The sequence below is a fragment of the Paramormyrops kingsleyae genome, chromosome 23 (genome assembly GCF_048594095.1).
Source record: "Paramormyrops kingsleyae isolate MSU_618 chromosome 23, PKINGS_0.4, whole genome shotgun sequence".
Lineage (NCBI taxonomy): Eukaryota > Metazoa > Chordata > Actinopteri > Osteoglossiformes > Mormyridae > Paramormyrops > Paramormyrops kingsleyae.
In genome coordinates, this window is record NC_132819.1 from 25,128,067 (window position 1) to 25,153,374 (window position 25,308).

At 47.3% G+C, this 25,308-nt stretch overlaps 2 protein-coding genes across 16 annotated transcripts; one reads left to right on the forward strand and one right to left on the reverse strand.

Moving 5' to 3' along the window:
- Nucleotides 1-311: 311 nt before the first annotated feature.
- On the reverse strand, nt 312-6,039 carry LOC111842791 (zinc finger and BTB domain-containing protein 12). Of its 3 annotated transcripts, none has more exons than XM_023809770.2 (5): nt 5,961-6,039; nt 3,895-4,110; nt 3,293-3,487; nt 2,872-3,072; nt 312-2,366 (listed from the first exon to the last, which is right to left on the reverse strand). In XM_023809770.2, the coding sequence occupies exons 2-5, from the start codon at nt 4,096-4,098 to the stop codon at nt 1,278-1,280; spliced, it is 1,689 nt and encodes a 562-aa protein (XP_023665538.1). In that variant the 5' UTR covers nt 4,099-4,110; nt 5,961-6,039; the 3' UTR covers nt 312-1,277. The 3 variants fall into 3 exon arrangements, with proteins under 3 accessions (XP_023665538.1, XP_023665539.1, XP_023665537.1); XM_023809771.2 differs by lacking the exon at nt 5,961-6,039 and adding an exon at nt 5,122-5,424; XM_023809769.2 differs by lacking the exon at nt 5,961-6,039 and adding an exon at nt 4,727-5,423.
- On the forward strand, nt 6,030-24,808 carry ehmt2 (euchromatic histone-lysine N-methyltransferase 2). Of its 13 annotated transcripts, none has more exons than XM_023809761.2 (29): nt 6,077-6,161; nt 8,679-8,708; nt 9,145-9,232; nt 10,678-10,833; nt 10,923-11,134; nt 11,615-11,693; nt 11,885-11,973; nt 12,427-12,561; nt 13,067-13,135; nt 13,943-14,069; nt 14,179-14,307; nt 14,505-14,644; nt 15,297-15,440; nt 15,749-16,071; nt 16,693-16,914; nt 17,026-17,108; nt 17,528-17,634; nt 18,208-18,330; nt 18,683-18,844; nt 19,023-19,127; nt 19,879-20,033; nt 20,208-20,375; nt 20,471-20,615; nt 20,998-21,075; nt 21,229-21,344; nt 21,702-21,788; nt 23,519-23,597; nt 23,793-23,968; nt 24,131-24,808. In XM_023809761.2, the coding sequence occupies exons 1-29, from the start codon at nt 6,093-6,095 to the stop codon at nt 24,309-24,311; spliced, it is 3,777 nt and encodes a 1,258-aa protein (XP_023665529.1). In that variant the 5' UTR covers nt 6,077-6,092; the 3' UTR covers nt 24,312-24,808. The 13 variants fall into 13 exon arrangements, with proteins under 13 accessions (XP_023665531.1, XP_023665529.1, XP_023665530.1 ...); XM_023809762.2 differs by having other exon boundaries at nt 8,682-8,708; XM_023809756.2 differs by lacking the exon at nt 6,077-6,161 and adding an exon at nt 6,181-8,384 and having other exon boundaries at nt 14,182-14,307.
- The last annotated feature ends 500 nt before the right edge of the window (nt 24,809-25,308 follow it).

Here is a 25,308-nt window from a genome sequence, read left to right on the forward strand (position 1 = left end):
GTAACCTATACTGTTCATTCATTGTTCAGGGAGCCATGTTATTTAGGTTGCTCTCTCACTTTCTCCTTTTTTCCTAGGGACAAAATCTGCCATTTCCTTTCCCCAATTTTCACATATTTGGTTTGACACCACAGACATAAAGTAAATCATTTTTGTTGAAGGTCCATGGTATGTTGTTTTTCAACCAAAAAAATATTAAATGTGAGTGCTGTTAATAATTCCACACATACTAAATATCGTGCCAGGCATTATATAGATAAATGCACACAGTGCATGCTTTTCCCCTATTAATTCATACACATCACACCATGTAAAAAACAAAATTGTTTTAATGTTCGTATTAGACATGAAAAATATAGCTGTTTGCAACAACGAGAAAATTACCTGTAGATGTTTCAAACATGAATATGACCATTTTAGTAACAATGAAACATGGACAAACTGCATTGGGGAAACAGGACATGAAGGTAACAGTAATTTTACAGTAGATTACTCTTTGTACGTTTCAGTGTTCATTTTACCAAATTCTGTTAAGATTACTGACGACAGAAGTAACACATTGTAACTTTTTTAACGTGCTTTACCTAAACTAAAACAATGGCATTAAACCTTCTTAAAAACCAGCCCCTAACTGTACATCACAGATGAAAAGGCAAACAGGAACCAACCTACGACCTTTGGCCAACATCACAGGTTCTACTATCGCGGGGTGGGCAATCTTATCCTTAACCTTTAGGTCAGCTGTTCACACCAGATGTGAGGACTCTTCAGCCAAACAGTCCTCCAATTACTAATCTAATTAGGGAGTTGCAGCAAAAACCCACACACCCAACAACCCTTTCTGGATAAGACTGAACATCCCTGTACTATCGGATAACGTCCTGGAGTTAAAACAGATTGCTTCTTCACAAGCAATGTTCAAATGTGGGTTGAACTTCTGTCTGTTCCCAACCCAACTGAGATTCTTGCACAAATGGTACCCTGGCACTGAGTTTTGGTCTGGTTGTGGAAGAACACCATCAAGACCAATGGAACTAAATAATTATCTCTGATCTAAAGAAGTCATACTGGAAATATCCCTTCTAATCGCAGAGTAACCGGACCAAAGCATGTCGTCCTCTACCCATTCAGCTCCTCTCCTTGCCAAGAGCCCCTTTTCAATCCAAATTCTCCATATTGTTGCTTTGCTCCCAGCCCTCCTCAGAAATCCAATCTTGCCATATCAGAGCTTTAAAGCGAGCACCCAGTAAGAGAATGAATCAGAAACAACCCCTCTGTCAGACCCCCCCCTCATCTCTCTCCCTGTCCCTCTCCCTCTGGGCCTCCATACAATTCTGGGCAGTGGTCTTTCCGTGTTGCTCCTTGAGATGGCGCCGCAGGGCGGGTTTGTGGGCGAAGCGCACGTGGCAGTAGGAGCAGCGGTGCGGCCGCTCGCCGCTGTGCAGGTTCATGTGGTCGCACAGTGTTGACTTCTGCGTGAAGGTCTTGTGGCAGAGGTGGCAGCGGTGGGATTTGGTGCCCCGGTGGACGGCCATGTGCCTGTTGAGGTTACTGGCGTGGTTGAACTGCTTGCCACAGCGTGGGCAGACAAAGAGGGGGTGGACGGAGCGGGCGTGCAGGGTAAGGGACTCCGCTGAGGGAAACGTGAGTCCGCAGGGGTCGCAGGAAATAGGGCCCCCGCTGGAGGAGGTGGACCCCACCACTGCCACAGACTCGGACTCTTCCCGGGCCGACGTCAGCCCCATGGCCTGACCTCTGCCGCTTTCCTCAAGTCTAAAATGAGCTGGTGAGTCCCCTAAACCTTGCTCTTCGACCACAGGGTCTCCCTGGGCATCGCTGATCCCATATGGAACCTGCGTAAGCTGTTCTGCTCCACTTTGCCCCAGGTCACAGCTGGATATGTACCCCACCGATGCAGATTTAATCCCCCCTTGGTTAAAATCAGAATGGACCAGTCCAAAGCTGCCCATTATCTCATCCGGTGTTGGTATATGCCAGTCGTCGGGATAATGCGGTCCTGAAAACCCCCTTTCCCGGTTGGTGTTGCGTCTTCTGTGGCGAAGCCCTCTTCCCCTGCCCCCCCGCTGTTCCCCATGCCTTCTCCTCCAAATTCTATACCCCTCTCTTTCCATTCTTCCAATCACATGCTCTGCTATCTCCTCTTCACCCTCATCACCAGTTTTCCCTCTTCCTGCAACCGTTTCCTGGAAATGGCTGTCCAGCGATACTACGGCGTCGTCGTCGTCTTCCTCCCCACGCTTCTCCTCATCTCCCTCTTCATCCTCCTCTATGCAGACCTGAAATACTTCATAGTCCTCCCTTTCCTCCTCTTCATGAAACTCCTCTGTGGGACCCGGTGGTTTTACCTACAGTAGGACGGAGAGGAAGATTGTATGTTTGCAAGATGCTTAAAAAACAATTAACTATTTAAACTCCATTTACTACTGAAAATTCACTAGCACTAGCTTAATACAATGTGTAAATATAGTATTTATAGTATTACTGTATTATACTATTTACAGCATGCAACAATTTTTCTTGCACATCACCTTGCACATTGCACATCACCTTGCACATTGCACTGCCACTACCTTTCATCATTATTATTATCCTTAATTACTGTTATAATTCTTTATTCTTCCTCTTATTATTATTTTGCATTGTGGTCTTTTGTATGTGTAACCTACTCGATCAATGATGTATCTATATCCTGATCTACACTGTTTTAAATCTGACAAAATACCACAATATCTATTCTGTACAGCACTGGAGAATGTAAGGATGTTTTTGGTTTATTTTTATATGCAAATTGACAGACCCAGCCAAAACAAATGTGTGCAAACACACACACACACACACACACAGATCTACCTTGAGCACAGAAACACTCTCATCAAGTGTGTCATCTTTGCACGAGCCAGTCTGAACGTGTGCGTCAGTACAAGCCTGGGAGCTTCTGTGGCTAGAAAGCTGCATTGACCCCAACTGGCCAGCGGGTGGCGATCTGATGCGCACAGGATGTCGGCCACTTTCGTAATCTGGCATAGCCTGATTCTCTTCTAGTTTTATGGTCTGAGAAATAGAAATAAATATGGGTATACTAGTAGGAAACAAAAATGAACATAAGTGAACAAAAAAATTCTCAGGCACTTATCTAAATTATGTACTAGTTATTGAGTATAGACATATCATGAAGTACACCAGTATTTGGCCCAGCTATACCTAAACCAGATATGTTCTGTATGTGTGTCAGAAAACACTGGTAGAGTAAACAGCATGAAGCTTGACTAACCCCAGAAGGACTGGGGGTCCTGGGCTGCAGATACTGGCTTAGGGCTCCTCGGCACTTTTCTACCACGTTCTCCATCTGCAGGTAGCTTGCAGCTGTCAAGTAGTTGACGATCTCTTTGGGGCTGAACTGCAGTATACCGGTATAGCATGACTGAAGCAGCTGACACACTACGCTGGCACTGTGCAGCACTGACACCTGGTGGACGAGAAGCATCATGACAGCAAACACATAACCAGGGACCTGATACTAAAAAGTTTTACTCCGTAACTGAGTAACTTAATCAATCCAGATATCAATATTTTTAAACTGGGTCATAAATGTCGAGTAATGTGCTGTATGCCATAGTCTTGTTGTTTAAAAGGTCCAGTGTTAGATCTCTCATAGATCTAATTTATCCATGTCTATGAACAATTAATATATCTTACAGATGCATAGTTCAATATTTTCTTTAACATAAATAACACACGAGACACACTTGCATACTATTGTTTACAAGCTATCACTCTGGAATTTATACAGTAGTTCAAATTATTTATGCTAACATTCAAAGTTTTCCAGTTGCTCGTTTTGTCATGACGGCGTCCGTACGTCGCTTGATGTACCTGTAATTCAGATGAAGGGTTCAGCAAAAACTGGTCCCTCAGAAAGGGGGAGCAGGCAGCCAGCACAACCTTGTGACCCCTGAACGTCTGCTGGTCGCTCGCCACTATGGTGATGTCACAGAAATGTTGTCGCGTCCGCAGGGAGTTCATATTTTGCAAGGTGGCATCGCCGTGCCCCGGTAATCGAAAACACAGCAATTCCATGCTACTTTGCAGCTGCAAGGGAAAAGGGGATTATTGAAGTTCTGCTATAATTATTGCCGTCATTACTTTAAAGGTATGAGAAAATAATGTTAATACAAATAATGAAAACAGCATTCAGTCAATACAGACGTTATCATAAGCACTGCCCGTAAATTTACTACGTTTCATTGTAGGTATCCCAGAACACGTAACTTTGTGCTTGTTGACATCAGTATTGCAAGAGTGGGAGCGGTTTTTGACCAAAACGACAAAAAAATAAAAAATAAAATACAGCGTCACGTTTATTATAACGACTAACTTGCATTTTAAAAGTTTTAGAGTAATATTTATCATAGAGCAGAAATTCTTCATTCATCACTTTGGATCAAATTCATTACAATTTCAGCATTCATCACTTTGGGCCAGATTGCAGCGAGCTAAAAAAAAAAACGACGGAGAAAAGCGCAAAATGTTTTAATGTGAATTGTACAGGTGGCCACGGTCGTCACGTCTTCAGACACAAAGACAGTCACGTTATCTGCATTATTAAATTTTGGGTGCTGGTAAACGGGCAGCTCCGGCCAGACCATCGCCAATGTCAACACGGAAGATAATTAGTTACCGTACTTATGGACGGATTCCTACCTACCTTTACAAATCTGTGTTGTCTCGACGACGTTTTATTCTTCGATATTGTCCACCTCCACAGGGGAAATAGCTACCGATCTGGAGACCCGGCCGACAAATGCAATCCCACCGCTTGTATCTACCAACCTAAGTTTACCCTCCTATATTATAAAGTAGCTAAACATCAGTAACAGTTATTGTGCCTAATATTCACAATCTTTACTCGGCGAACAGTTTTAGTGCTGACCGGATACACGCTTCACACGGAGGGGCAAATGTTACTTTTCGTGAGTCGGTGGCTAGCACAGGCTAGCCATTAGTATCCCCCTTTCCGATTAATCGAGTTTTATTCAACGTGGCTTCCCCAAAAACGGTTAACTGAAATATGCACGCATCGTTGTGAGTAAACGTGGGTACCGAATGGCTTTATTTATGTTCTCCTTCGGTCCAGTTTTCGCTGGTTTGTACGGATACTTCCTCTGCGAACCGCGCTAGCTGGTCACATCTTAAAGGGGAAGGCGCCCGCGTTCACGGCCACGTTCGGCCGAGATAATCAACTTTCCCTGTTCGCTCCGTGCTCAACTAATACACACGCCCTGCTTATTCAACACGGTGACACTTCTCGTGTAGCTACGCCAGAAATAAATTATAGGGGATCATATACAATGACATGTTTGAAATGCTAATATTTTGAGATACTTTTCATTCAGTGCGCATGTTATTCTTTCACCGTTAGGTAAAATACACAATATCTGCTTTAGAATATTTAGAATATACATAAGCGTTCTGTGTGCACTATGGAGATTAAAAAAAAATTATGAAAATCTATGGATTCAGTTCCAAGCCCCTAATATGCTCCACCTCTGTAAATAGTTTGTAGATTCCGCCCTCTTAATTCAAAGAGATGTGGTTTGAGCAACTTGAAATTGACCCTAGCCTGTATGAATTGGCATCCAGGATGTACACTGCGCTTCACGGGAACGTTCCAAGTTCATCCGGCATTGCATGAATACTTTCAGAAGGAAATGCCTTTACTTCTCAACGACACAATAGCCTCTTGTTTCTGTTAGATTCAATCGGCTCACAGAAAACTTGATTCAACACACAGCCCTAGGTGCTCTATACCGTGAAATTTACAGATGCTTAAAATAGGCGCATCGTTACAACAATTACAGCAGAAAAGGGCTAATGTTACACTACGAAAAAATATTTATCTCCGATAGGTATTTATTTGCAACACTTTCGGTAATACTTACTATTTGTATTATTTTAATAGACACCCATCATCATGTGGCAGGAATGGGCGCTCGACGTCATACTCATGCTCTAGAAGCCACAGCCAATCAGCGTTGTGAGGGGCGCGGAAAGAACGTCGACGCACATACGTCATGCCTGTAACAGCCGATTATCCCACTGAGGCTCGAGAGATCATGTCGGCGGATGAGCGCTCCGGCGAGGTAGGGGCTATAATGAATAAAAAGGGCGCACACGTTTTACTTTACTGTTGCGCCTGTTTACTTTAGCGCCCGTCCGTGCACTTTCTTTTTGCAGTGCTTTAGAACTGTTCCGAGGTGGGCTGTGACAGCTAGCCCGTTAATGGATTTTTGGCTAATTAGCTAGCTAGGTACTTTGAATTGCGGTGCTGCTTGGTGCCTAGCTAGCTTCACACTTGACTTTCCTGGTGTTGATGCGCTTGTCCTGTGGATGTCTTTAACACAACGTTATTCTTTTGTCTGGCAGCAGTTTTCCCATTTAGCTAATAATTCGGGCATGCGCTTTTTCCTGGTACAATTTTGTATGCGTTCATTTTGATAGTATATCATTTTTTTGTGACAGTGAATCACAAAAACCCTGCGCTGTCCTTCATCCAAATGGTATTTTTCTACTTATTTGGTGGTATTGCTTGCTACATTGATAAATAATATTTGACAGCAACGATCATTTTTGGTCCAGCAGACTGTAAATGCACTGCCGGAATTAACTTGCGCATGGATATCACTGTGCAATAAAACCTTGGATTGCGAGTAACTTGGTTTGCGAGTGTTTTGCAAGACGAGCAAAAATTTTAAAGAATTTTTAACTTAAACGAGCGAGGTCTTGCAATACGAGTACGTATACGCTTCATGTGCCGAGCGTCACGTGATCTGAGCCGATAGTTCTCTCTCAACAATTTAATTTGTGTCCAAGTATAGTGACTTTTCTTTAGTAACTGTACTGGAACAATGGCCCCCATCAAGAAAAAGGTTGAAAAGGAAGGCGGTAAGAAGAAGGAGATGATTACGGTGGAAGTTAAGAAGGAAATCATCGAGAAGCACGAACGACGTATGCGAGTGGCCGACATTGCAAGATTTTATAACAAATCTACGTCGACGATTTGCACAATATTAAAGAAGAAAGAAGAAATAAGGGGGCTAGATGCAGCAAAAGGAGTCACGAGAGTATCAAAGCAACGGCCACATGTTCTGGAAGATGTAGAAAAGTTGCTTCTTGTGTGGATAAATGAGAAGCAACTAGCAGGTGATACTGTAACGGAGACCTTCATCTGCGAGAAGGCAAAGACCTTGTACACCGACCTCGTAAGTAAACTGCCAGGTACATCGACAGAAAACGAAGGCTTCAAGGCGAGCAGGGGATGGTTTGATAACTTTAAGAAGAGAAGTGGCATCCATAGTGTTGTGAGGCACCGAGAGGCTGCGATTTCGGACGCTAAGGCAGCTGAGGCGTTTGCTGTTGAGTTCCAGAAGCTCATGGTTTCTGAGTGTTACCTGCCGCAGCAAGTTTTTAACTGCGATGAGATGGGGCTTTTTTGGAAAAAGATGCCAAAGAGGACCTACATTACAGCAGAAGAGAATGCGATGCCCGGTCACAAGCCCATGAAAGACCGTCTCACCCTCTTGCTGTGTGCTAATGCAAGCGGGGATTTCAAAGTCAAGCCCCTGCTCGTGTATCATTCCGAGAATCCACGAGCCTTCAAGAAATGCAGGGTGCAGAAGAACCAGTTAAACGTTATGTGGAGGTCCAACCGCAAGGCTTGGGTCACTCGTATCTTGTTCATTGAGTGGATCAATGAGGTCTTTGGTCCTGCAGTGAAGAAATACCTTTTAGAAAAGAATCTGCCACTCAAAGTCTTGCTAGTTATGGATAATGCTCCTGCTCATTCTCCAGGCCTTGAGGATGACTTACTGGAGGAATTCGAGTTCATTAAGGTCAAGTTCCTTCCTCCCAACACCACTCCACTACTCCAGCCCATGGATCAGCAGGTCATTTCGAACTTTAAAAAGCTTTACACCAAAGCTCTATTTCAGCAATGCTTCGAGGTGACTGAAGGAACAAACCTTACCCTCCGAGAGTTTTGGAAAAATCATTTCCACATAGTGAACTGCCTCAAGATCATCGATAAAGCCTGGGATGGGGTCACCAAGAGAACCCTCAATTCTGCTTGGAGAAAACTGTGGTCTGATTGTGTTCTTGGACATGGCTTTGAGGGGTTTGCTCATGAACAGGAGCCACCAGTTGTCAATGAGATTGTGTCTTTGGGGAAGACCTTGGGGCTGGAGGTGAATGAGGAAGATATTCAAGAGCTGGTGGAGGAGCATGGCCAGGAGCTGACCACCGACGAACTGATGGATCTGCGTCGCGAGCAACAGCAAGAGGTTATGGAGGAGATCTCGTCTGAGGAGGTGGAGAAAAATACGGAGGAATCCTTCACTTCAAATGAGATTAGGGAGATGTGTAAAATGTGGGAAAGAGTGAAAAATAGTGTAGAAAAGCTCCACCCGAATAAGGCTGTAGCAGTGCGAACGATGAATTTGTTTAATGACGATGCAATGTCACATTTTCGCGAAATCCTCAAAAGGAGGCAAAAGCAACAGTCATTAGATAGGATCCTTATTAAAGTTGCACAAAAAGAAAAGGGATTCTGTTAGTTATACAAATTAACTCTCCTCCGCTCCTCTCTCTCGTCTCCCTCACAGCAGCCACGACAGATTGACAGATTTTCAAAGGTAAAGTGCAGGTTAATTTGTTTAATGCATTTTTACTTTGTTTTGTATTAATCATAAAATACGCTTTGATATACGAGTGCTTTTGATTACAAGCACATTTCCGGAACAAATTATGCTCGCAATCCGAGGTTTTACTGTATTAGCAAATGGTTTATGTACCACTGTGCCAGTGTCTGGTAGCCTATATTATCTTATTAAACTGGCTTTGTGTTTAAACAATTTTCTAAATCACTCAAGTGAGTCCTGGTTAGAATCTGGGGTTTTGATTGCCGTACCGATCTGTTTTCCTCACATACTTCCTAATAAGGTTTTATTGAGTGACGGGCAGACCACCTGAATGTTTTCTTTCTCCTTATGCCGAAGCAACGTGGCCACATTTTCCTGAGTTTTAATCGCTATGTCACTGTGCCTGATATTTGGCACCCTCTTCTTCCAGGGCCTCCTGAAAGACAAGGTACCATCTGAAGACAAGGTAGCAGAGCCAGATCCGAATGTTGTAACACCGACACTACAGACGAATGCAGGCAAGGATCCACGGCCTATTTAAATTCTCAGCTGACACAACATTAAAACATAAAGGGACATAAATAGGAGGTGGATAGCACATCACAAACCTATAGCTGTCAAGGAGCCAACTAGGTATAAGTGCAGCTAGGATGAGCTTCCAATGAGGGACCAGTAAGAGGTGCAAGTTAGCATTGAAGCAAGAGCTATGCAAAGCATACAAGTATCCAGTATTGATGAGACCCTACCTAAGCAGAGGTGGACAATTCAGGTCTAGATAGTAAAAATCCAGACCAAGACTTTGTTTCAACCAACCAGTTGAGTACTCTGTGACTCTGTCCGTTTATGCTCAACTGGTTGGTTGAAGCAAAATCTTGATCTGGGCTCTTACCTTCTGGACCTGAAATGTCCACCTCTTTACCTAAGGGATAGCAGATGAAGACTGAGCAGGTCAGAGGTTGGATGTGCTAGTTTAGGTCTTCCAGGAAACCATGTGTCTTGACATTTTTTGAAGGAACATAAGACTCCAGTAAAATGTCAATGCAGATAGGTTTTTAACAATCTGCTCTGCCAGGGTTTCTCAACCCAGTGCTCGGGGAGCACCAGACGGTCCACATTTTTGCTCTCTCCCAATTGCCAGGAATTTGGAGAGAGCGAAAACGTGGACCGTTTGGTGCTTCCCGAGGACTGAGTTGAGAAACGCTGTGCTATGCCATCATTTGTTCTTTATTAATACTGATTAATATTTGAACAATCCTGGTTTAATGCACTATTATATATTTTGGGTGATTACTCATTCTGGTGAATGAGTGTTATAATTCATAATGGGCATTAATTCAAAGGTTGGGTTCCACAGTTAGCACATGAAGGCCTCGTCCACACGGATGTTCGAAATGAACGCCCTCTGAATGCCATACGTGTTTTTCCTGCGTTTTGTAGCTGCGTTTGATTGGCGTTTCACTGGCGTTCGCTTGACGCTGTTTAACACCAGCCTGACGCCCAATTTGTAGTCTCGTGTATTTACCTGTGGGGGCAGTAATTACTCTTAAGGTTTCTAATGTATATTTCGAGATTTAAACAAGATGACGAAATCACATTGTAAAGTTCTAGTTTTACATTTAAAAATTACATTCAAACGTGCATAATTTGCGTCTTTCATTTTCAGTTTTTTTGTGATTTTTTTTTTTTTTGGGTTCGGTGTGTGTGTGTTTCAGCCGCCGTTTACTGAGTATGTCGCACGGGTAATAAGTAGCCAAAGTTATGCTGTACTCTCGAATCCATCCGTAATTGTTAACACATTTATTCATCCTAATCTCATATTTGGGAGTTCTCTGACAGCTGAGCCTGGTGGGGTTGTGGTTTAGTGAAAAAATAACATTATAAAAATGGATCCTGATTCTGATTCCTTCAGTATTGATGACAAGCATGCTTATGACTGTTGAAGCTCACAGTCGGTGTCATCTAGGTGAGCTGTATGGTACAGCAGTGGTTCCCGCGGAGACGAAGCCCATGGGTGGCTTGTTGTCGTCACAGAAGGAGGCGGAGAAAGAAGGAGTGAAGGAGGATGAGGAAGGGGGCAAATCTGGAGCCTCCGCCACAGCATCGGGTAAAGGTCTGACAGGTATTTCTGCGTGTTGTCCTGTGCCGTGTGTCAGTTCCCGAACAGCGACCCCATCATTCACCTCTGTGTTTTGCTGATACCTTTCGCAGGCCATGCAGCCAAGACTCTTCCTCCCTCCTCTTCGTCACCCTCGCTGTCCTCGTCACCCGGCAGAGCAAAGATGAGCCTCTCTGGTCCGGCCAGTAAATCTGTCGCAACCCCGTTCCCGTCGTCGTCCCCTGGCTCCTTGGTCACGTGTGTGGCCCCCCAGCCCAAAATCCACCGGGCGCGTAAAACAATGAACAGACCGCCCCCGACGCAGGTGAGTCCGTCACTTTTGGTTATATCAAGTCAAGTCACTTTGTTTTTTCATGTGAAATGAAATTGCGTTCCTGTGGAGCAACAATTGTGGGACAAGCACTGAAAGATATATGCATTGTGGAGAATTACTAAAGAAATAAGTAAAAATAAAAGAATTAAAATGAAAATTGATTAATAAGTACACTATGTACCACAACAGCAATGACAGTCTAAATAATACAAGTAAACAGTGCATTTAAACATTGCAGATAACCGTAGTAGTGCAGTGCAAATTAGTGTTTTTCAGCATTTATGGGGTAGATGGGAGTAGTCTGGGAGAGAAAAACTTTTTCAGAGCCTGGTGCTGGTTGATGGAATGCTCCGGAACCCTTTTCCATTCAAGATATTTAATTGTGAAGCATCAGTTTTTTACTGTTCTAGTCAGGTTAGTTCTGAAGTTACATCTAAGCTGTGGTCCTACCAGCGTTCCCTTCTCTTCCAGGGGAGGTGTTTGGAGTCGCCCTTCGCGCCGGCTAAGCCAGTGGACCCTAACTCCAGTGCCGCCCCGGAGGCTGATGCAGGTCGGGATGGTTAAACAGCTTTGGAACTGTTTAAATGTGATGGTAAACTTGCCATCCTTTTGTTTGGTTTCGACCCTGCGTTCTGCCTGAGAGGTGTGAGCCACACAGGTGAGGTACCTGTGAGAGGCACTAGGAGGCCGGACCCAGGGAGAACGACATGGAGCAGGTCTGTGACACTTGTTTGTTTTCAGCAGTGAAGAAACGCAAAGTGGGCCCCAATTCGGACTCCCAGGCGCTGCCCACCAAGCGGACAGAAAACGGTGCTGAGGCAGCAGTAGAGGTGACTGGAGGGGGGCATCTGAGGCTGGGGGGGCAATATCGTGGAGAGCTAGCGCTGTCTGATGGGGGGCGTATGAGGCCGGGGGGGGGAACATCGTGGAGAGTTAGCGCTGTCTGATGGGGGGCGTATGAGGCCGGGGGGGGAGCATCGTGGAGAGTTAGCGCTGTCTGATGGGGGGCGTCTGAGGCCGGGGGGGGACATCGTGGAGAGTTAGCGCTGTCTGATGGGGGGCGTCTGAGGCTGGGGGGGGGGGACAATAAATGAGAATTAAGTCACATCTGAATGTTTAATGTGCCACATATGTCTTTCCTACCTTATGCTTTCTTAGATTTTCAAAATTAATATCTTTTAAATAAAATGTTGTTCCCTGCAGATTTTAATAATCTGAGAAACTTAAGTGGTGAGTTGGTTGCACAGATACAGCATTGACATTTTACTCTCCCCATATTTCAGGTGGTGGACACTCCCCCTGCACCGGCAAAGGCCGGGCCGGTGACAGAGCAGCAAGCTGATTGGCTGGTGCCCTGGGATGGGGATGGCATTATGTACAACTACCAAGACACCGAGGGGGGGGACTCTGACAGCAAGGTGATGCCTGTTCCCTTTACGGGCTCTTGATGAGCATGTAGTGCTAACAAGGTCTTTTTCTGTGCTTTAGGATGGAGGTATTTTTATTCAGTCCCAGACCACTGATCCAGAAGTTGAGTATGGGCAGATATGCAACAATTTCCTGTGATATACCTAGAAATTGTGGGGCCCCTGACAAAATGTCACCCCCCCCCCATTTTACAAATTAAAGGATCCCTGTCTTATGCACTTATGGGACAAAAATGGTCTGAGGGCAGAAGGAAAAATGACAGGTTCAAAGTGAAGACATCTGATTGATTGATCCCGCCTCCTCTAGTTGCTTGGACCCACCTCCTCTACAATCTGATTGGTTATCTCTCTGAACCTGTCATTTTTCCTTCTGCCCTCAGAACGTTGTTCTGTAAGTTAAACTCCTGTGAGCGTCATGCGCTGGGTCCTTCCGTGGTGTCTACCTCTCTCCATCACCCCTGACATTCTCCATCCACCTTTTCTCTGTCCATTGCAGTCTGGGGATGGAACAATCGAGGCCCGTTTGAGCGAAGGTGATGTGGAGTCTGGAAACTTGTCTGATCGTGTGAGTAGATTTCTCATGTTGGGGGGTGGGAATCGCCAACCATAAAACACTACTGATTAGCGTAGTGTCGGGAAACTGTGTGCTACTACAGAGCTGATTACTTGCAGGAAGTTACACAAACCAGCCTGACTCCCTAAAGAGAGTTAAGGGCATAATTCAAGAGGTGTCGGTCTGTGTTCCAGTCTGTGTTCCACACGGTGTGCTGTTTGCAGTGCCTTCTGCAAAATAACTAGCTGTAGAAACGTGTAAAATTGTTACTTTGGATAAACCATTGGCTAATTAAGTTAATTTATAATATTACATTATACAATATATTACTTTTATTGATCCTCATGGGAAAATTCTCTCCTTGCCTACCCCATCCTGCTCTCCCTGACACACAGACACATATGTAGGTGAGAACAAATTTGGCAGTGATGGGCAGCCACCTGCAGTAGCAGCCATGGAGCTGGGGCTTAAGGGCCGTACTGAAGGGCCCACAGAGATGTGAATATTCTGCCAAAGCCGGGCTTGAACGGGCGACCTTTCTGATCAGAGATCAGATCTGATCTTAGCCTGCAGAGCCACACATGTTGCAAATAACAAATAAGTTGTCTGTTGTTCAACATAATATTGGCTGTGGTGTCTCAGTCCTGCTGGTTTTGGAAGCTGCTTTTCTGCATCTGTATTGTTTTGCAGTGCGGATGAGCCCCCGCACCCAAGAATGGAGGCCATCTGTCCCACGTGCCGTGGCATTTGGGCATCGTGTGTGCCTGTCTCTCCGTGCGGTCCAGGTCTGCTTATCGGCCAAATGTGGTTTGTCTGTAGAGCTCGGGGTCCGAGAGGCAAACAGGGAAGTGGAAAGAAGGTGGCAAGTCTCCGTGGACCAGGCCAGGGCGAAGGAAAAGGAAAGAGAGACTGAGGGAGGAAGAGACTGAGATGGAGATGGAGGAAGGTAAGAAAGTGACAGATTATTGATCCCATTGGCTGCAGTTTGTGTGGGTATCAGGTGAATGTCCCTGTTCTGCCTATGACTGCTGAAACATTGCCTTTTTCCTCCCCAGTAGTGTCCATAGCAGCCTCTGCTCCAGCTGCAGCGCCACCTGCTGGAATCTCCAGTGAATACACGGAGGTTCCCCTGGGCTCCCTCGACATCTCCGCTGCCGACAGCCTGACTCTCTCTCCCCACCAAGGTTATACCTTCTCCCACATGCCCATGTGTGCCATTGATAACCGTAACTGGCATATAAATGTTTTAGGTAGAATTAATAGCACTTGACTCAGACACAGGCAATGAAATTATGCATATTTGGCATCTACTTCGGTGCATCGTTGTGTCCAGATATGTGCGTGTGAATGGCCCTAATGTGTGCTGTTCCCACCCGACCAGCAGAGGACAGCGAGGCCGGGGACACGGAGCGCCTGGAAGAGCTGCCCTTGTGCAGCTGCAGGATGGAGGCTCCCCGTGTGGATGGCCTGAGTGGCCGGGGGGGGCGGCTCTGCATGGCCACGGAGAGCATAAACGGGGAGGTGAGTAAGGGTGGGGACATATGGCCGGATTGGGGCCAGTGTCGCTGTACTTCCAGGCTCACAAGCCTGTTCGAGACTCTGATTAGCCCGTTTTGTCTTTAAAGGGTGTCAGGTAACGTGGGAGTTCATCAATATGTGCCCTTGACCGTGCATGTGTTCTCCAATGCCGATTTCACATCATTTTCCATTGCCCAAGTACAGTTCCGATACTAAGAACAGAAGGATGGTAAAAATCCCTGAATGTCATTCTTGCCCCACCCAAATGTCAAGGATGCATCAGTTGCATCCTCACCAGATGAGAACAATCCCATGATTCACTGCATCCTCGTGTTCTTGTAAGTTCTTGTGAGAACGAACCAAAAAGAATGTTCTTTGCGTGCCTGGTATTGATAAACACCCAGTGACTGACGATAAGCTTCCAATATAGCTGTGCTGGTTTACGCTACCAGGCTAATGTACGTCATTTGAATCTCCACCGAAAGTCCAGCTGCGTAAGTCAAGAAGCTATCAAAACATAAAGTAGATCACGGCCATCCAGGTTGTCTGCTAAGTTACTAAAGTAAATGGCAGATAAAGGGGGCGACCTGTTGTGATGTATGCTGTATACAAGCTTTAATCGTGACATTGGACCCCTGCCTGTGTGGTACGGCAGCTGGTGGGCTGTACCAACACCATCGTGAAGGGGGAGACGATGCGGCCCTCCAGCAGGGTCTCCCTCATGGTGCTGTGCGAGAATCACCGATCCCACATGGTGCAGCACCACTGCTGCCCGGGCTGCGGCTACTTCTGCATCACGGTATGGGGGCGGGGCAGGGGGGTGGGTGGGGCAGTGCTGGGGGTGGGTGGGGCAGGGCAGGGCCGTGGGTGGGTGGGGCGGGGCAGGGCCGGGGGTGGGTGGGGTGGATCAGTACCATGGGTGGGGCAGGGCAGGGGGGTGGGTGGGGCAGTGCCGGGGGTGGGTGGGGCAGGGCAGGGCCGTGGGTGGGTGGGGCAGTGCCGGGGGTGGGTGGGGCGGGGCAGGGCCGGGGGTGGGTGGGGTGGATCAGTACCATGGGTGGGGCAGGGCAGTGCCATGGTACAATAACATTCTACACCCCTTCCTAGGGCACCTTCTTGGAATGCTGTCCCGACCTACGCATCACTCACCGCTTCCACCGCGGCTGCGTGTCTGTCCTGGGGGGGGGCAGAGATCGGGGCTTCGGCCTGGGCGCCATGCTCTTCTGCCCCCACTGCGGCGAGGACGCCTCCGAGGCCCGCGAGGTCACCATACCCCCCCCCTCCCCGGCGAGCGCGTCCTCGGCAGCCGTCGTCACGGCGTCCGCCTCCACCACCACGCCCTCCCTGCCCCTCCCGCTCCCGTCGTCTCTGCCCCTCGGCGTGACGGCCGGGGTGTTCGGCAGTGGGCGGAGACCCGAGGCCCCGAGCAGGTGGGTGGGCTGGGGTTTAGGTGTCATTTATCCAAAACCACCTGTATACCTTTGGGATGCTTTTTGTGTGTAAAAATGATGAAACGAGGATGCAAACCCACATTAAACTGAGGCCTTTGTTTGGAGGAATTATTGATCATATGGCAAATGGTGCTGAATGACAGGTGCAGGTGTGGCTGATAACCACGTCCATGATTTAACGCTGGTCATTTTAATCATTATAACCTGTTGCTTTCTTATGCACTCAGTGGCAGCTTATTAAGTTATACCTGAGTGTCAAGGCAGCGGCCTGCTCTTCCAAACTACCAAAGCAAACGGCTCACAGTCTGGGTCAGGAGGTTCAGTTTTTTGTTCCCTTAAGCAGCATAATGGCTGGGCTGCCTGTTCCATGTGGGTTTTAATGTGGTGTGATTGTTGGTGCCAGACGTGGTGGTTCCAGGGTCTCAAACAGCCACCTTCCTGGCACTTTCACACACACTGCAGTGTCTATAGTTTAAAGCTCAGTTTGGTGTGTATGAATATTTACACATGCAGTGTCGGTCAGCTGTGGTTCTTTGTGTCCTGTGGTAACTGGGATCACATGACAGGTTTTCTGTCTGTCTCTCTCCCCACCCCGCCCAGTGCACGGATGCGTGGCCGAGGGGAAGTGAGGCGGGGCCCCGAGCAGCAGCAGTCAGGTGCGGGGGGGAGTGTAGACGTAGCCCTGCCGGGGGACAGCGGAGTGGACAGCGTGGGGCCCTCTCTCTGTTTGCCGAATGGAAAGCCCATATGCCCCAGCGCACTTTCTGTAGGTGCCAGCAGGGCGGCGCTGCAGAAGGCTATACTGAACCAGGACACAGAGAGGTAAATGGAGAGCTGTGCCACCTCCTTCTCCCCAGCTGCCGAATGTAGCATCAGTGTGTCGGGATGAAATGATGAGCGGTTCTGACCTGGTGCTTCATTCTGATTGGTCAGGAGGAAGAAGCTGAGGTTTCACCCTCGTCAGCTCTACCCAGCGACCAAACAGGGTGAAGTACAAAGAGTGCTGCTCATGCTCAGTGAGTCCTGTCCTCTCATGGCTCTATCTGCACATTGGTCTCATGGGAGTTTTGCAAAAATATTCTGACGGCAAAATGGAAGGAAAATGATTGGTTCAGAGGGATAACCAATCAGATTGTAGGGGAAGTGGGTCCAAACAACTAGAGGAGATGGGAGTATGACATCTGCTTGGTTGATCTCGCCTCCTCTAGTCCTCTAGACCCACCTCCTCTACAATCTGATTGATTTATTCTGTTTAAAATAAATAAATAAATGAAGCAAAACTCCATGAGCCATACTTGGGTGGTGATGAGGGGGGAGATTGAATTCCTTTATTGACACAAAGCCACCCAGAATTTCGTGAGTACAAAATGTCGCTCCTTCACCCGTCTCCAGCACGGTCCCCAGCATTACTCACCCCCCCTCTCCTGTCTGCCAGTGGAGGGTATCGACCCAGCCTATCAGTCGGACTCTCAGAACCGCCGCTGCGCCCTGCACGCCGCCGCCCAGAGGGGCTTCCTGGAGATCTGCTACCTGCTTATACAGGTGACCCCCCCCTAGTGTTTGGTTTGAGTCACTGCGGCGCTAATGTGCATTTTCACACGAGAGGCCTGATTCCTCCTCACCAGTCTGAAATCCCAGCAGCCTACAGGAAGTGTCTGACATGTTTATAAATCGATACAAATCCTGTTACTTGTATGTAGTTAGTAGGCTGCGGTGGTTACTAGTCTGCAGGTCTGCAGACATTGCGCTGCTTTCTTGGGGCAGCGTGTGGCTCTGTGGGCTAAGCCTGTGTGCCTGTAATCAGAAGGTCACCGGTTCAAACCCGGCCTCAGCACGTCTGTGGGTCCTTGAGCAAGGCCCTTAACTCCCAGCTCCCTGGGCGCCGCTACGGGTGGTTGCCCTTTGTGAACATAAAGTATTATTATTATTGTTAATAATAATAATAATAATAATAATAATAATAACAATAATAATAATATTATTATTATTATTAATAGAAAAGTGCCCTGAAAATCGCTAAATGTATAACATATTGTTCACTTAATTAGCTTGACAATGGTAGCATCCCTGTGTCATGATCCACAGCTGTTTCGTTCGGTTCGCGTCCTCATGCAGGCAGGTGCCAAAGTGGACACCCCGGACAAATCGCTGAGGACGCCCCTGCTGGAAGCCATCATTAACAACCACGTGGAGGTGGTGCGTTACCTGATCCAGAGCGGGGCCTGCGTCTATCACACGGTGAGCCGGGGGCCCCCGCAGCTGCTTTAAGTGCTGTTAGGCCATGGTTATGGAAGATTTCACAAATAAGTCAACACATTCACAGGGATCACAAAATCTTACTTTAATATAGGGCCGACTTAAGTATTTCAAGTAACTTTTTTATTCATTTAGCAGACACTTTTATCCAGTCCCTGGAGCAACTTGGGGATTAAGGGTCTTGCTCAGGGACCAGTGGTGAAATCACTCGGCTGACTTTAGGATTTGAACCGATGACCATCTGATTAGACAGCTTCCTAACCCTCTCAGCGACACATCAGTATTTCCTCGGCCCTTCTGATTCGGACCTCCTGCCTCCATCCCTTTTTTTCAGGAGGACGATGGCTCTACTGGGCTGCACCACGCAGCCAAACTGGGCAACCTGGACATTGTAAATCTCCTCCTAGGAACAGGACAAGTTGACATCAACGCACAGGTGGGGGCGAGGGGCAGAGGGTCGCGCTTGGGCTCTTGGCAGGGCGACCCCGGCCAACAAGTCAGTGTGTTTCCTCTGCGTATCTATGGCTGTCTGTGTTTTGGTGTGCGTGCTCGTGTATGTGCTCGTGTTTGCTCGTGTATGTGCTCGTGTTTGTGCTCGCGTCGCCCCTGTGACTTTGCAGTGCTGCTGGCTCAGGCTGCCGCTAAGCTCTCGTGACCCATCTCTCCGTTTTTAGGACAGTGGAGGTTGGACCCCCATCATCTGGGCCGCGGAGCACCGACACATCGCCGTCATCCGGGCGCTGCTGAATCGGGGCGCGGACGTCACCCTCAATGACAAAGTCAGTGGCATGAAAATCGTCCTCCTTACATGTGACACACAAAATGGTGAAGCTAGTTACATAATATACAGTATCAGTCAAAAGTTTGGACACGCCAAGATGCCTACAAAGGAGAGTGAAAGTGTGTCACATGACCTGGCCACCTGACCTAAACACAGTAGAAATTGGGTGCGTTCGACTTCATATCGCCGCTTCCAGCACTGGCTTAAAGCAATGCATTCTTGAAATGAATACTTTTTTGGTCAGTGTGTAATTCTATGTCTTTAGAATTATTGTAAAATGTACAGAATAGTACATATAAACCTTTTTATTGGTAAGCATGTCCAGACTTTTCAGTGGTACTAGTCAAAGTATTAGTATGTTCTAGCACTTAGTAATATATTTTTGGCTAATGTTTTTTTTTTTATATATAAAAACATTAATGGCATGGGAAGGTAAATTGGACTTGCATAAAATTTGAATTGAATTGTTTTTGGAACGTATTACTTAAGTCAGTTGAGAACTGTCTGTGTGTCTAGGAAATCTTGCTGTTGTACGTTTGAGTGAGGTGCATAAACTGAACAAAATGGTGAAATGTAACTGGGCTATTAAAAGCTTTGGAAAGGCACATGGCCTAGGTGGTGTATCAGGTGACCGGATCTCTCCCCGTCTCTCTCTCCCCGTCTCTCTCTCTCTCTCTCTCTCTCTCTCTCTCCCCGTCTCTCTCTCTCTCTCTCCCCGTGTCTCTCTCTCTCCCCCTCTCTCCCCTTAGGAGATGAACGTGTGTCTGCACTGGGCTTCCTTTGCTGGCAGTGTGGAGATCGCCGAGCTGTTGCTGAATGCTGGCTGCCCCCTATCCTCCGTCAACGTACACGGGGACACCCCGCTGCACATAGCATCCCGCGAGGGCTACCTGGACTGCGTCACGTGAGTCGACGGAACGACCAGTTAAAAATTCAAAACAAGCTTTATTGACAGAATGGAGACTGATTCCAATTTTGCCGAAGCAGAATAGATGTGATACCTTATTAAACGCCTGCACCATTTTACATTCGGGACACCAGGGTTTTAAATAAATGCTCTTTTTTGTTTTCTAATCAGGCTGTTCCTCTCACGGGGGGCGGAAATCGACATTAAAAATCGGGAGGGGGACACCCCCCTCTCTTTGGCACGATGTGATTCGCCAGTCTGGGTGTCGCTCCAGATCAACAGGAAGCTGCGGAAGGGGATAGCCAATCGCATTTTGCGCACAGAAAAGATCATATGCAGGTAGGTTTGAATTTGTCATATTACACTTATTTAGAGTAGAACCCGGTTCTCAGCATTGTGGAAGCTGATTTGTGTGCTCACTTCCTGTGTCCCAGCGACGTTGCCCAGGGATACGAGAACGTGCCCATACCCTGCGTGAATGGGGTGGATGAGGAAGGATGTCCCTCTGACTACAAGTACATCTCTGAGAACTGCGAGACCTCTGCCATGAACATAGACCGCAATATCACACACTTACAGGTTCCTTCCCCACCATCTTTGAATCTTTCTATGTTCAGGAGTGGATTAGCAGGCGTTCATAATCAGCAATACTTCTGCTGCCATAGAAATATATCAGCTGGTCACATATTGACTGCCGTATTTCTGTCAGTATGTCAAACATGTTTTTCCTGATTATAACGAAAGCATTTCAAGGAGTACATTTTATCACTCTGTCTCTCTCTCTCCCCTCTGTCACTGTCTGTCTCTCTCTCTGTTTGTCTGCCTGCTTGCCTCTCTCTTTCTCTCTGTCTCCTCTGTTTCTCTTTTGATGTCCGTCTTTGTCTTTCTCTGTCTTTCTCTCTGTCCGTATGTCTCTGTCTCTCTCTCTGTCTGTCTCTCTCTGTCTGTCTCTGTCTCTCAGCATTGCAGTTGCACAGATGACTGCTCCTCCAGTAACTGCCTGTGTGGACAGCTCAGTATCCGCTGCTGGTACGACAAGGTAAGCCCCGCCCACCAGACCATAGGTGCTTCCATTCTCTCATCAGCAGCCCGAAGCTGTCAGTCCCATGGTGCTCCCTGCATGCCACTCATGGCGAGGTCATAGACTTGTGGCATGTGCCTTCATGTGACAGATGCCTTCCTCATTCATCAGGACCGACGGCTTCTCCAAGAGTTCAATAAGATCGAACCTCCGCTCATCTTTGAGTGCAACCTGGCCTGCTCCTGCTATCGCACGTGCAAGAACAGGGTGGTCCAAGCAGGCATCAAGTAAGACTCTTCTGACCCCCCGGACATCTGTTCTTCAATCTGGAGTCTCTCTCCCCACTGTGATTCTGAGCCCCACTGCTGCCTGATTGGCTGTTGCCACCTAATGAGATGTCCCGGGGGAGGGGTTTGGGGGGGGTCGTAATCAACCCCCGTGTCTGTCAGACCAATGTTAACTGTAGTATTTCTGGGATTTACTGTTTCTTCAATGAGTTTGGCCATTACGTTGCCCTGTCTTCCTCCTGGTGCATAACGTCCTCTGCCTTTTGCATGAATAGATGTTGTTCCTGAATCGCCATTTACTTTGAAATGTTACCGTGTTTGCATGCCATTTCCTTTGTGCGCCCTCCTCCCCCGCAGGGTGCGTCTTCAGCTGTACCGCACCGAGAAGATGGGCTGGGGTGTGAGAGCCCTACAGGACATCCCTCAGGGAAGCTTCATCTGCGAGTCAGTCTCCCCACCTGTCTGTCTGTCTCCCCACCTGTCTGTCTGTCTCCCCACCTGTCTGTCTGTCTCCCCACCTGTCTGTCTGTCTCCCCACCTGTCTGCCTGGGTCTGCCTGTCTGTCTGTGCCTGTCTGCCTGTCTGTCTCTCTGTCTCTGTCTGCCTGTCTGTCTCTGTCTGTGCCTGTCTGTCTCTGTCTGTGCCTGTCTGTCTGTGCCTGTCTGTCTCTGTCTGTGCCTGTCTGTCTGTGCCTGTCTGTCTCTGTCTGTGCCTGTCTCTGTCTGGGTCTGCCTGTCTCTGTCTGCCTGTCTCTGTCTGCCTGTCTCTGTCTCTGTCTGCCTGTCTCTGTCTGCCTGTCTCTGTCTGCCTGTCTCTGTCTGCCTGTCTCTGTCTGCCTGTCTGTCTCTGTCTGCCTGTCTGTCTCTGTCTGCGCCTGTCTGTCTCTGTCTGTGCCTGTCTGTCTCTGTCTGTGCCTGTCTGCCTGTCTGTGCCTGTCTGTCTCTGTCTGCCTGTGTCTGTCTGGGTCTGCCTGCCTGTCTGTCTCTGTCTGTGCCTGTCTGTCTCTGTCTGTGTCTGTGTCTGTGTCTGTCTCTGTCTGTCTGCCTGTCTGTCTGTGTCTGTCTCTGTCTTCCTGCCTGTCTGTCTGCCTGTCTCTGTCTGTCTGCCTGTCTGTGCCTGTCTGTCTCTGTCTGCCTGTGTCTGTCTGGGTCTGCCTGCCTGTCTGTCTCTGTCTGTGCCTGTCTGTCTCTGTCTGTGTCTGTGTCTGTGTCTGTCTCTGTCTGTCTGCCTGTCTGTCTGTGTCTGTCTCTGTCTTCCTGCCTGTCTGTCTGCCTGTCTCTGTCTGTCTGCCTGTCTCTGTCTGTCTGCCTGTCAGCTGTGCAAAGGCAGTATGTTTTGAGGTCTGGCTCTCAGCTAGGCTGGTCATTCATACACCATAACCCAGTCCTGGGGTCCCCCAGATGGTCCACGTTTTGCTCCCTCCCAGCTCCCAACACATCTGTACCAAGTATTCAGTGTTGATTGGCTGGGGAACTGGGAGGGAGCAGAAATGTAGACCGTCTAGTAAGGGTTTATGAAGTCACGCATGTATGTTTATCCAAGTTAAATGTAAAATGTAACCTGGGGAGAGGCTGTATATATGATGGTATGGCGAAAATTTAAGGTGAAAATGCATTTTAATACAGGACAACTAACCTAACATGTATCATAGCCTAGCCTATCCAACCTTAAACATGCTTAGAACACTTACATTAGCCTACAGTTGGGCAAAATCATTAACATAACGTTTTGAATTTAACATGCAATTTATTGAATGATATACTGAAAGTGAAAAACGTTTACCCGTTGTGAAGTCAAACGCGTGCACACACGCACAAGTTTTTTGTTTGTCTAGTGCAGGGGTGGGCAATCATACCCAGAAAGGGCTGCTGTGTATGTGAGTTTTCACTGCAAATACCCAAGTAGATTACTAATTAGAGGACTGATTGGCTGAGGAGTCCTCACACCTGGGTTTGACCAGCTCACCTAAAGGTTACCCCAAAAACCTGCATATACACCAGCCCTTTGCGGATAACATTGACCATTCCTGGTCTAGTGTGTTCTTTTTAAACACTTTTGTGTTCATGTGTACACACACACAGTGCTTACTGTGTGTGTGTGTGTGTGTGTGTGTGTGTGTGTGTGTGTGTGTGTGTGAGAGAGAGAGAGATTTAAAATATACTTTGTGTGCCTAGATATGTAGGAGAATTGATTTCTGATGCGGAGGCTGATGTAAGAGAAGATGACTCTTATCTTTTTGACCTGGACAACAAGGTACCCATCAATTATATATGGATTTGTAACTTAGTTTACCTGCTTATTTAACCTTTAACATTTCTGTAATTCTATCCTTGTCTTTAATTTCTGTTTAATATGGCTTTTCTCTCTCCTTCACCTTTGCCACAATCCCATCCTCAGCTACTCCTCGTCAATTAAACATATTCATGTTTTATCTGCTGTCCCCTACAGGACGGGGAGGTGTATTGCATCGATGCGCGCTATTATGGCAACATCAGCCGCTTCATTAACCACCTGTGTGATCCCAACATAATCCCGGTGCGCGTATTCATGCTGCACCAAGACCTGCGGTTTCCGCGCATTGCCTTCTTCAGCTCCCGTGACATTCTGACGGGACAGGAGTTGGGGTGAGTGCCTGTTTTCTCACAATATGGTATCAGACGGTTGAGGTGCCTGTGACCTGTGACAAAGGCCAAATGACGAGCTGGTCGTTGAGGGTTCAGTGAATTTTCAATGCTGACCAGCAGAGAAACGTATGTGTGTGTGTGTTTGTTTTTTTTGAACTCCAGGTTTGACTACGGAGATCGTTTCTGGGACATCAAGAGCAAGTACTTCACCTGCCAGTGCGGCTCAGAGAAATGTAAACATTCAGCTGAGGCCATCGCCCTGGAGCAGAGCAGGCTGGCGCGCCTGGAGGCCTGCCCCGAAGTCGGCCCTGACCCGGGTCTTGCTCTCCTGAGCAGTTCCTAGGCATCCCCTGGACTCTGTCACTGAAAGCTCCAACACGAGCCCCCTGTTTTTAACTTGTAGGTCTGCTGCGTTAATTGTCAGAACACAGTTCTGACATTTTTATCTGCAACCGAGACCTTTCCTTTTTAATCTTAGCAGATGAGAACTGAGAGCACAAGATAGTACAGGTGGCCAGGTCATAGACTCCTGTAGTGTAAATAGATGCGAGCAGGACACACTGCGCTCAGCATCGCTTAGGTTAAGTCTGCTTTCACTGAACTCCATCACCATTTTTTCATGGATGAATTGTGGTCATGCAGTACACTGAACGTTGTGGGACTAGCGTTGTACTGAGCTCAGCTGCAGGACCGCGAGGTGATGGCGTTCTGCATGTTGGCGCGATTCGTTTTTGCCTGTCTGCATCCATAACACGTGGTTCATAGAGTTATTCACAGATGCATTTTTTAAGCGTAATTTTTTTTTTTACTTTCCCTTCATGAATTAAATATTGTACTTCAGACCCTTGTACTCGCTGTTCTTATTTCCTGTAAAGAAACGGTTTCCCAGCCTTTCAGTTCCTTTCACTATTTTTTCCCTGGTCATCCTGTACAGTCTTTTGTGCTTTTTATTGAGCTTCACTCAGGTTTTCCGAAACGCATTTTTACGCTGGTGCCCGTTCGCTGTCTCTCCCTGCAAGCTGTCTATTTCTGGTGGCACACCTGTTACATTACAGAATGTCAATGTCTAGCTTACGTGCTGGAGATTTGCTGACAGTCACAGAAGGCCTAGCAAGGTTCCCTTGATTTCCTCTGTCTGGACAACCCTGTGCTGCAGGTCATCCTCTAAGAGCTAGCCCACTGTATTGCCTGAGCATCTTCCCATAAACCAGTTTGCTAGCTAATGCATCATTCTGGAGATCAAAGCCTGCTTCCTTGCTCTTAGATGATTGGTGCACCTTGAGGAAACCACAGAAAGAAGTATTTTATTGTCTGGGAAGAGTTTTTTTTTTTTTCCGCTT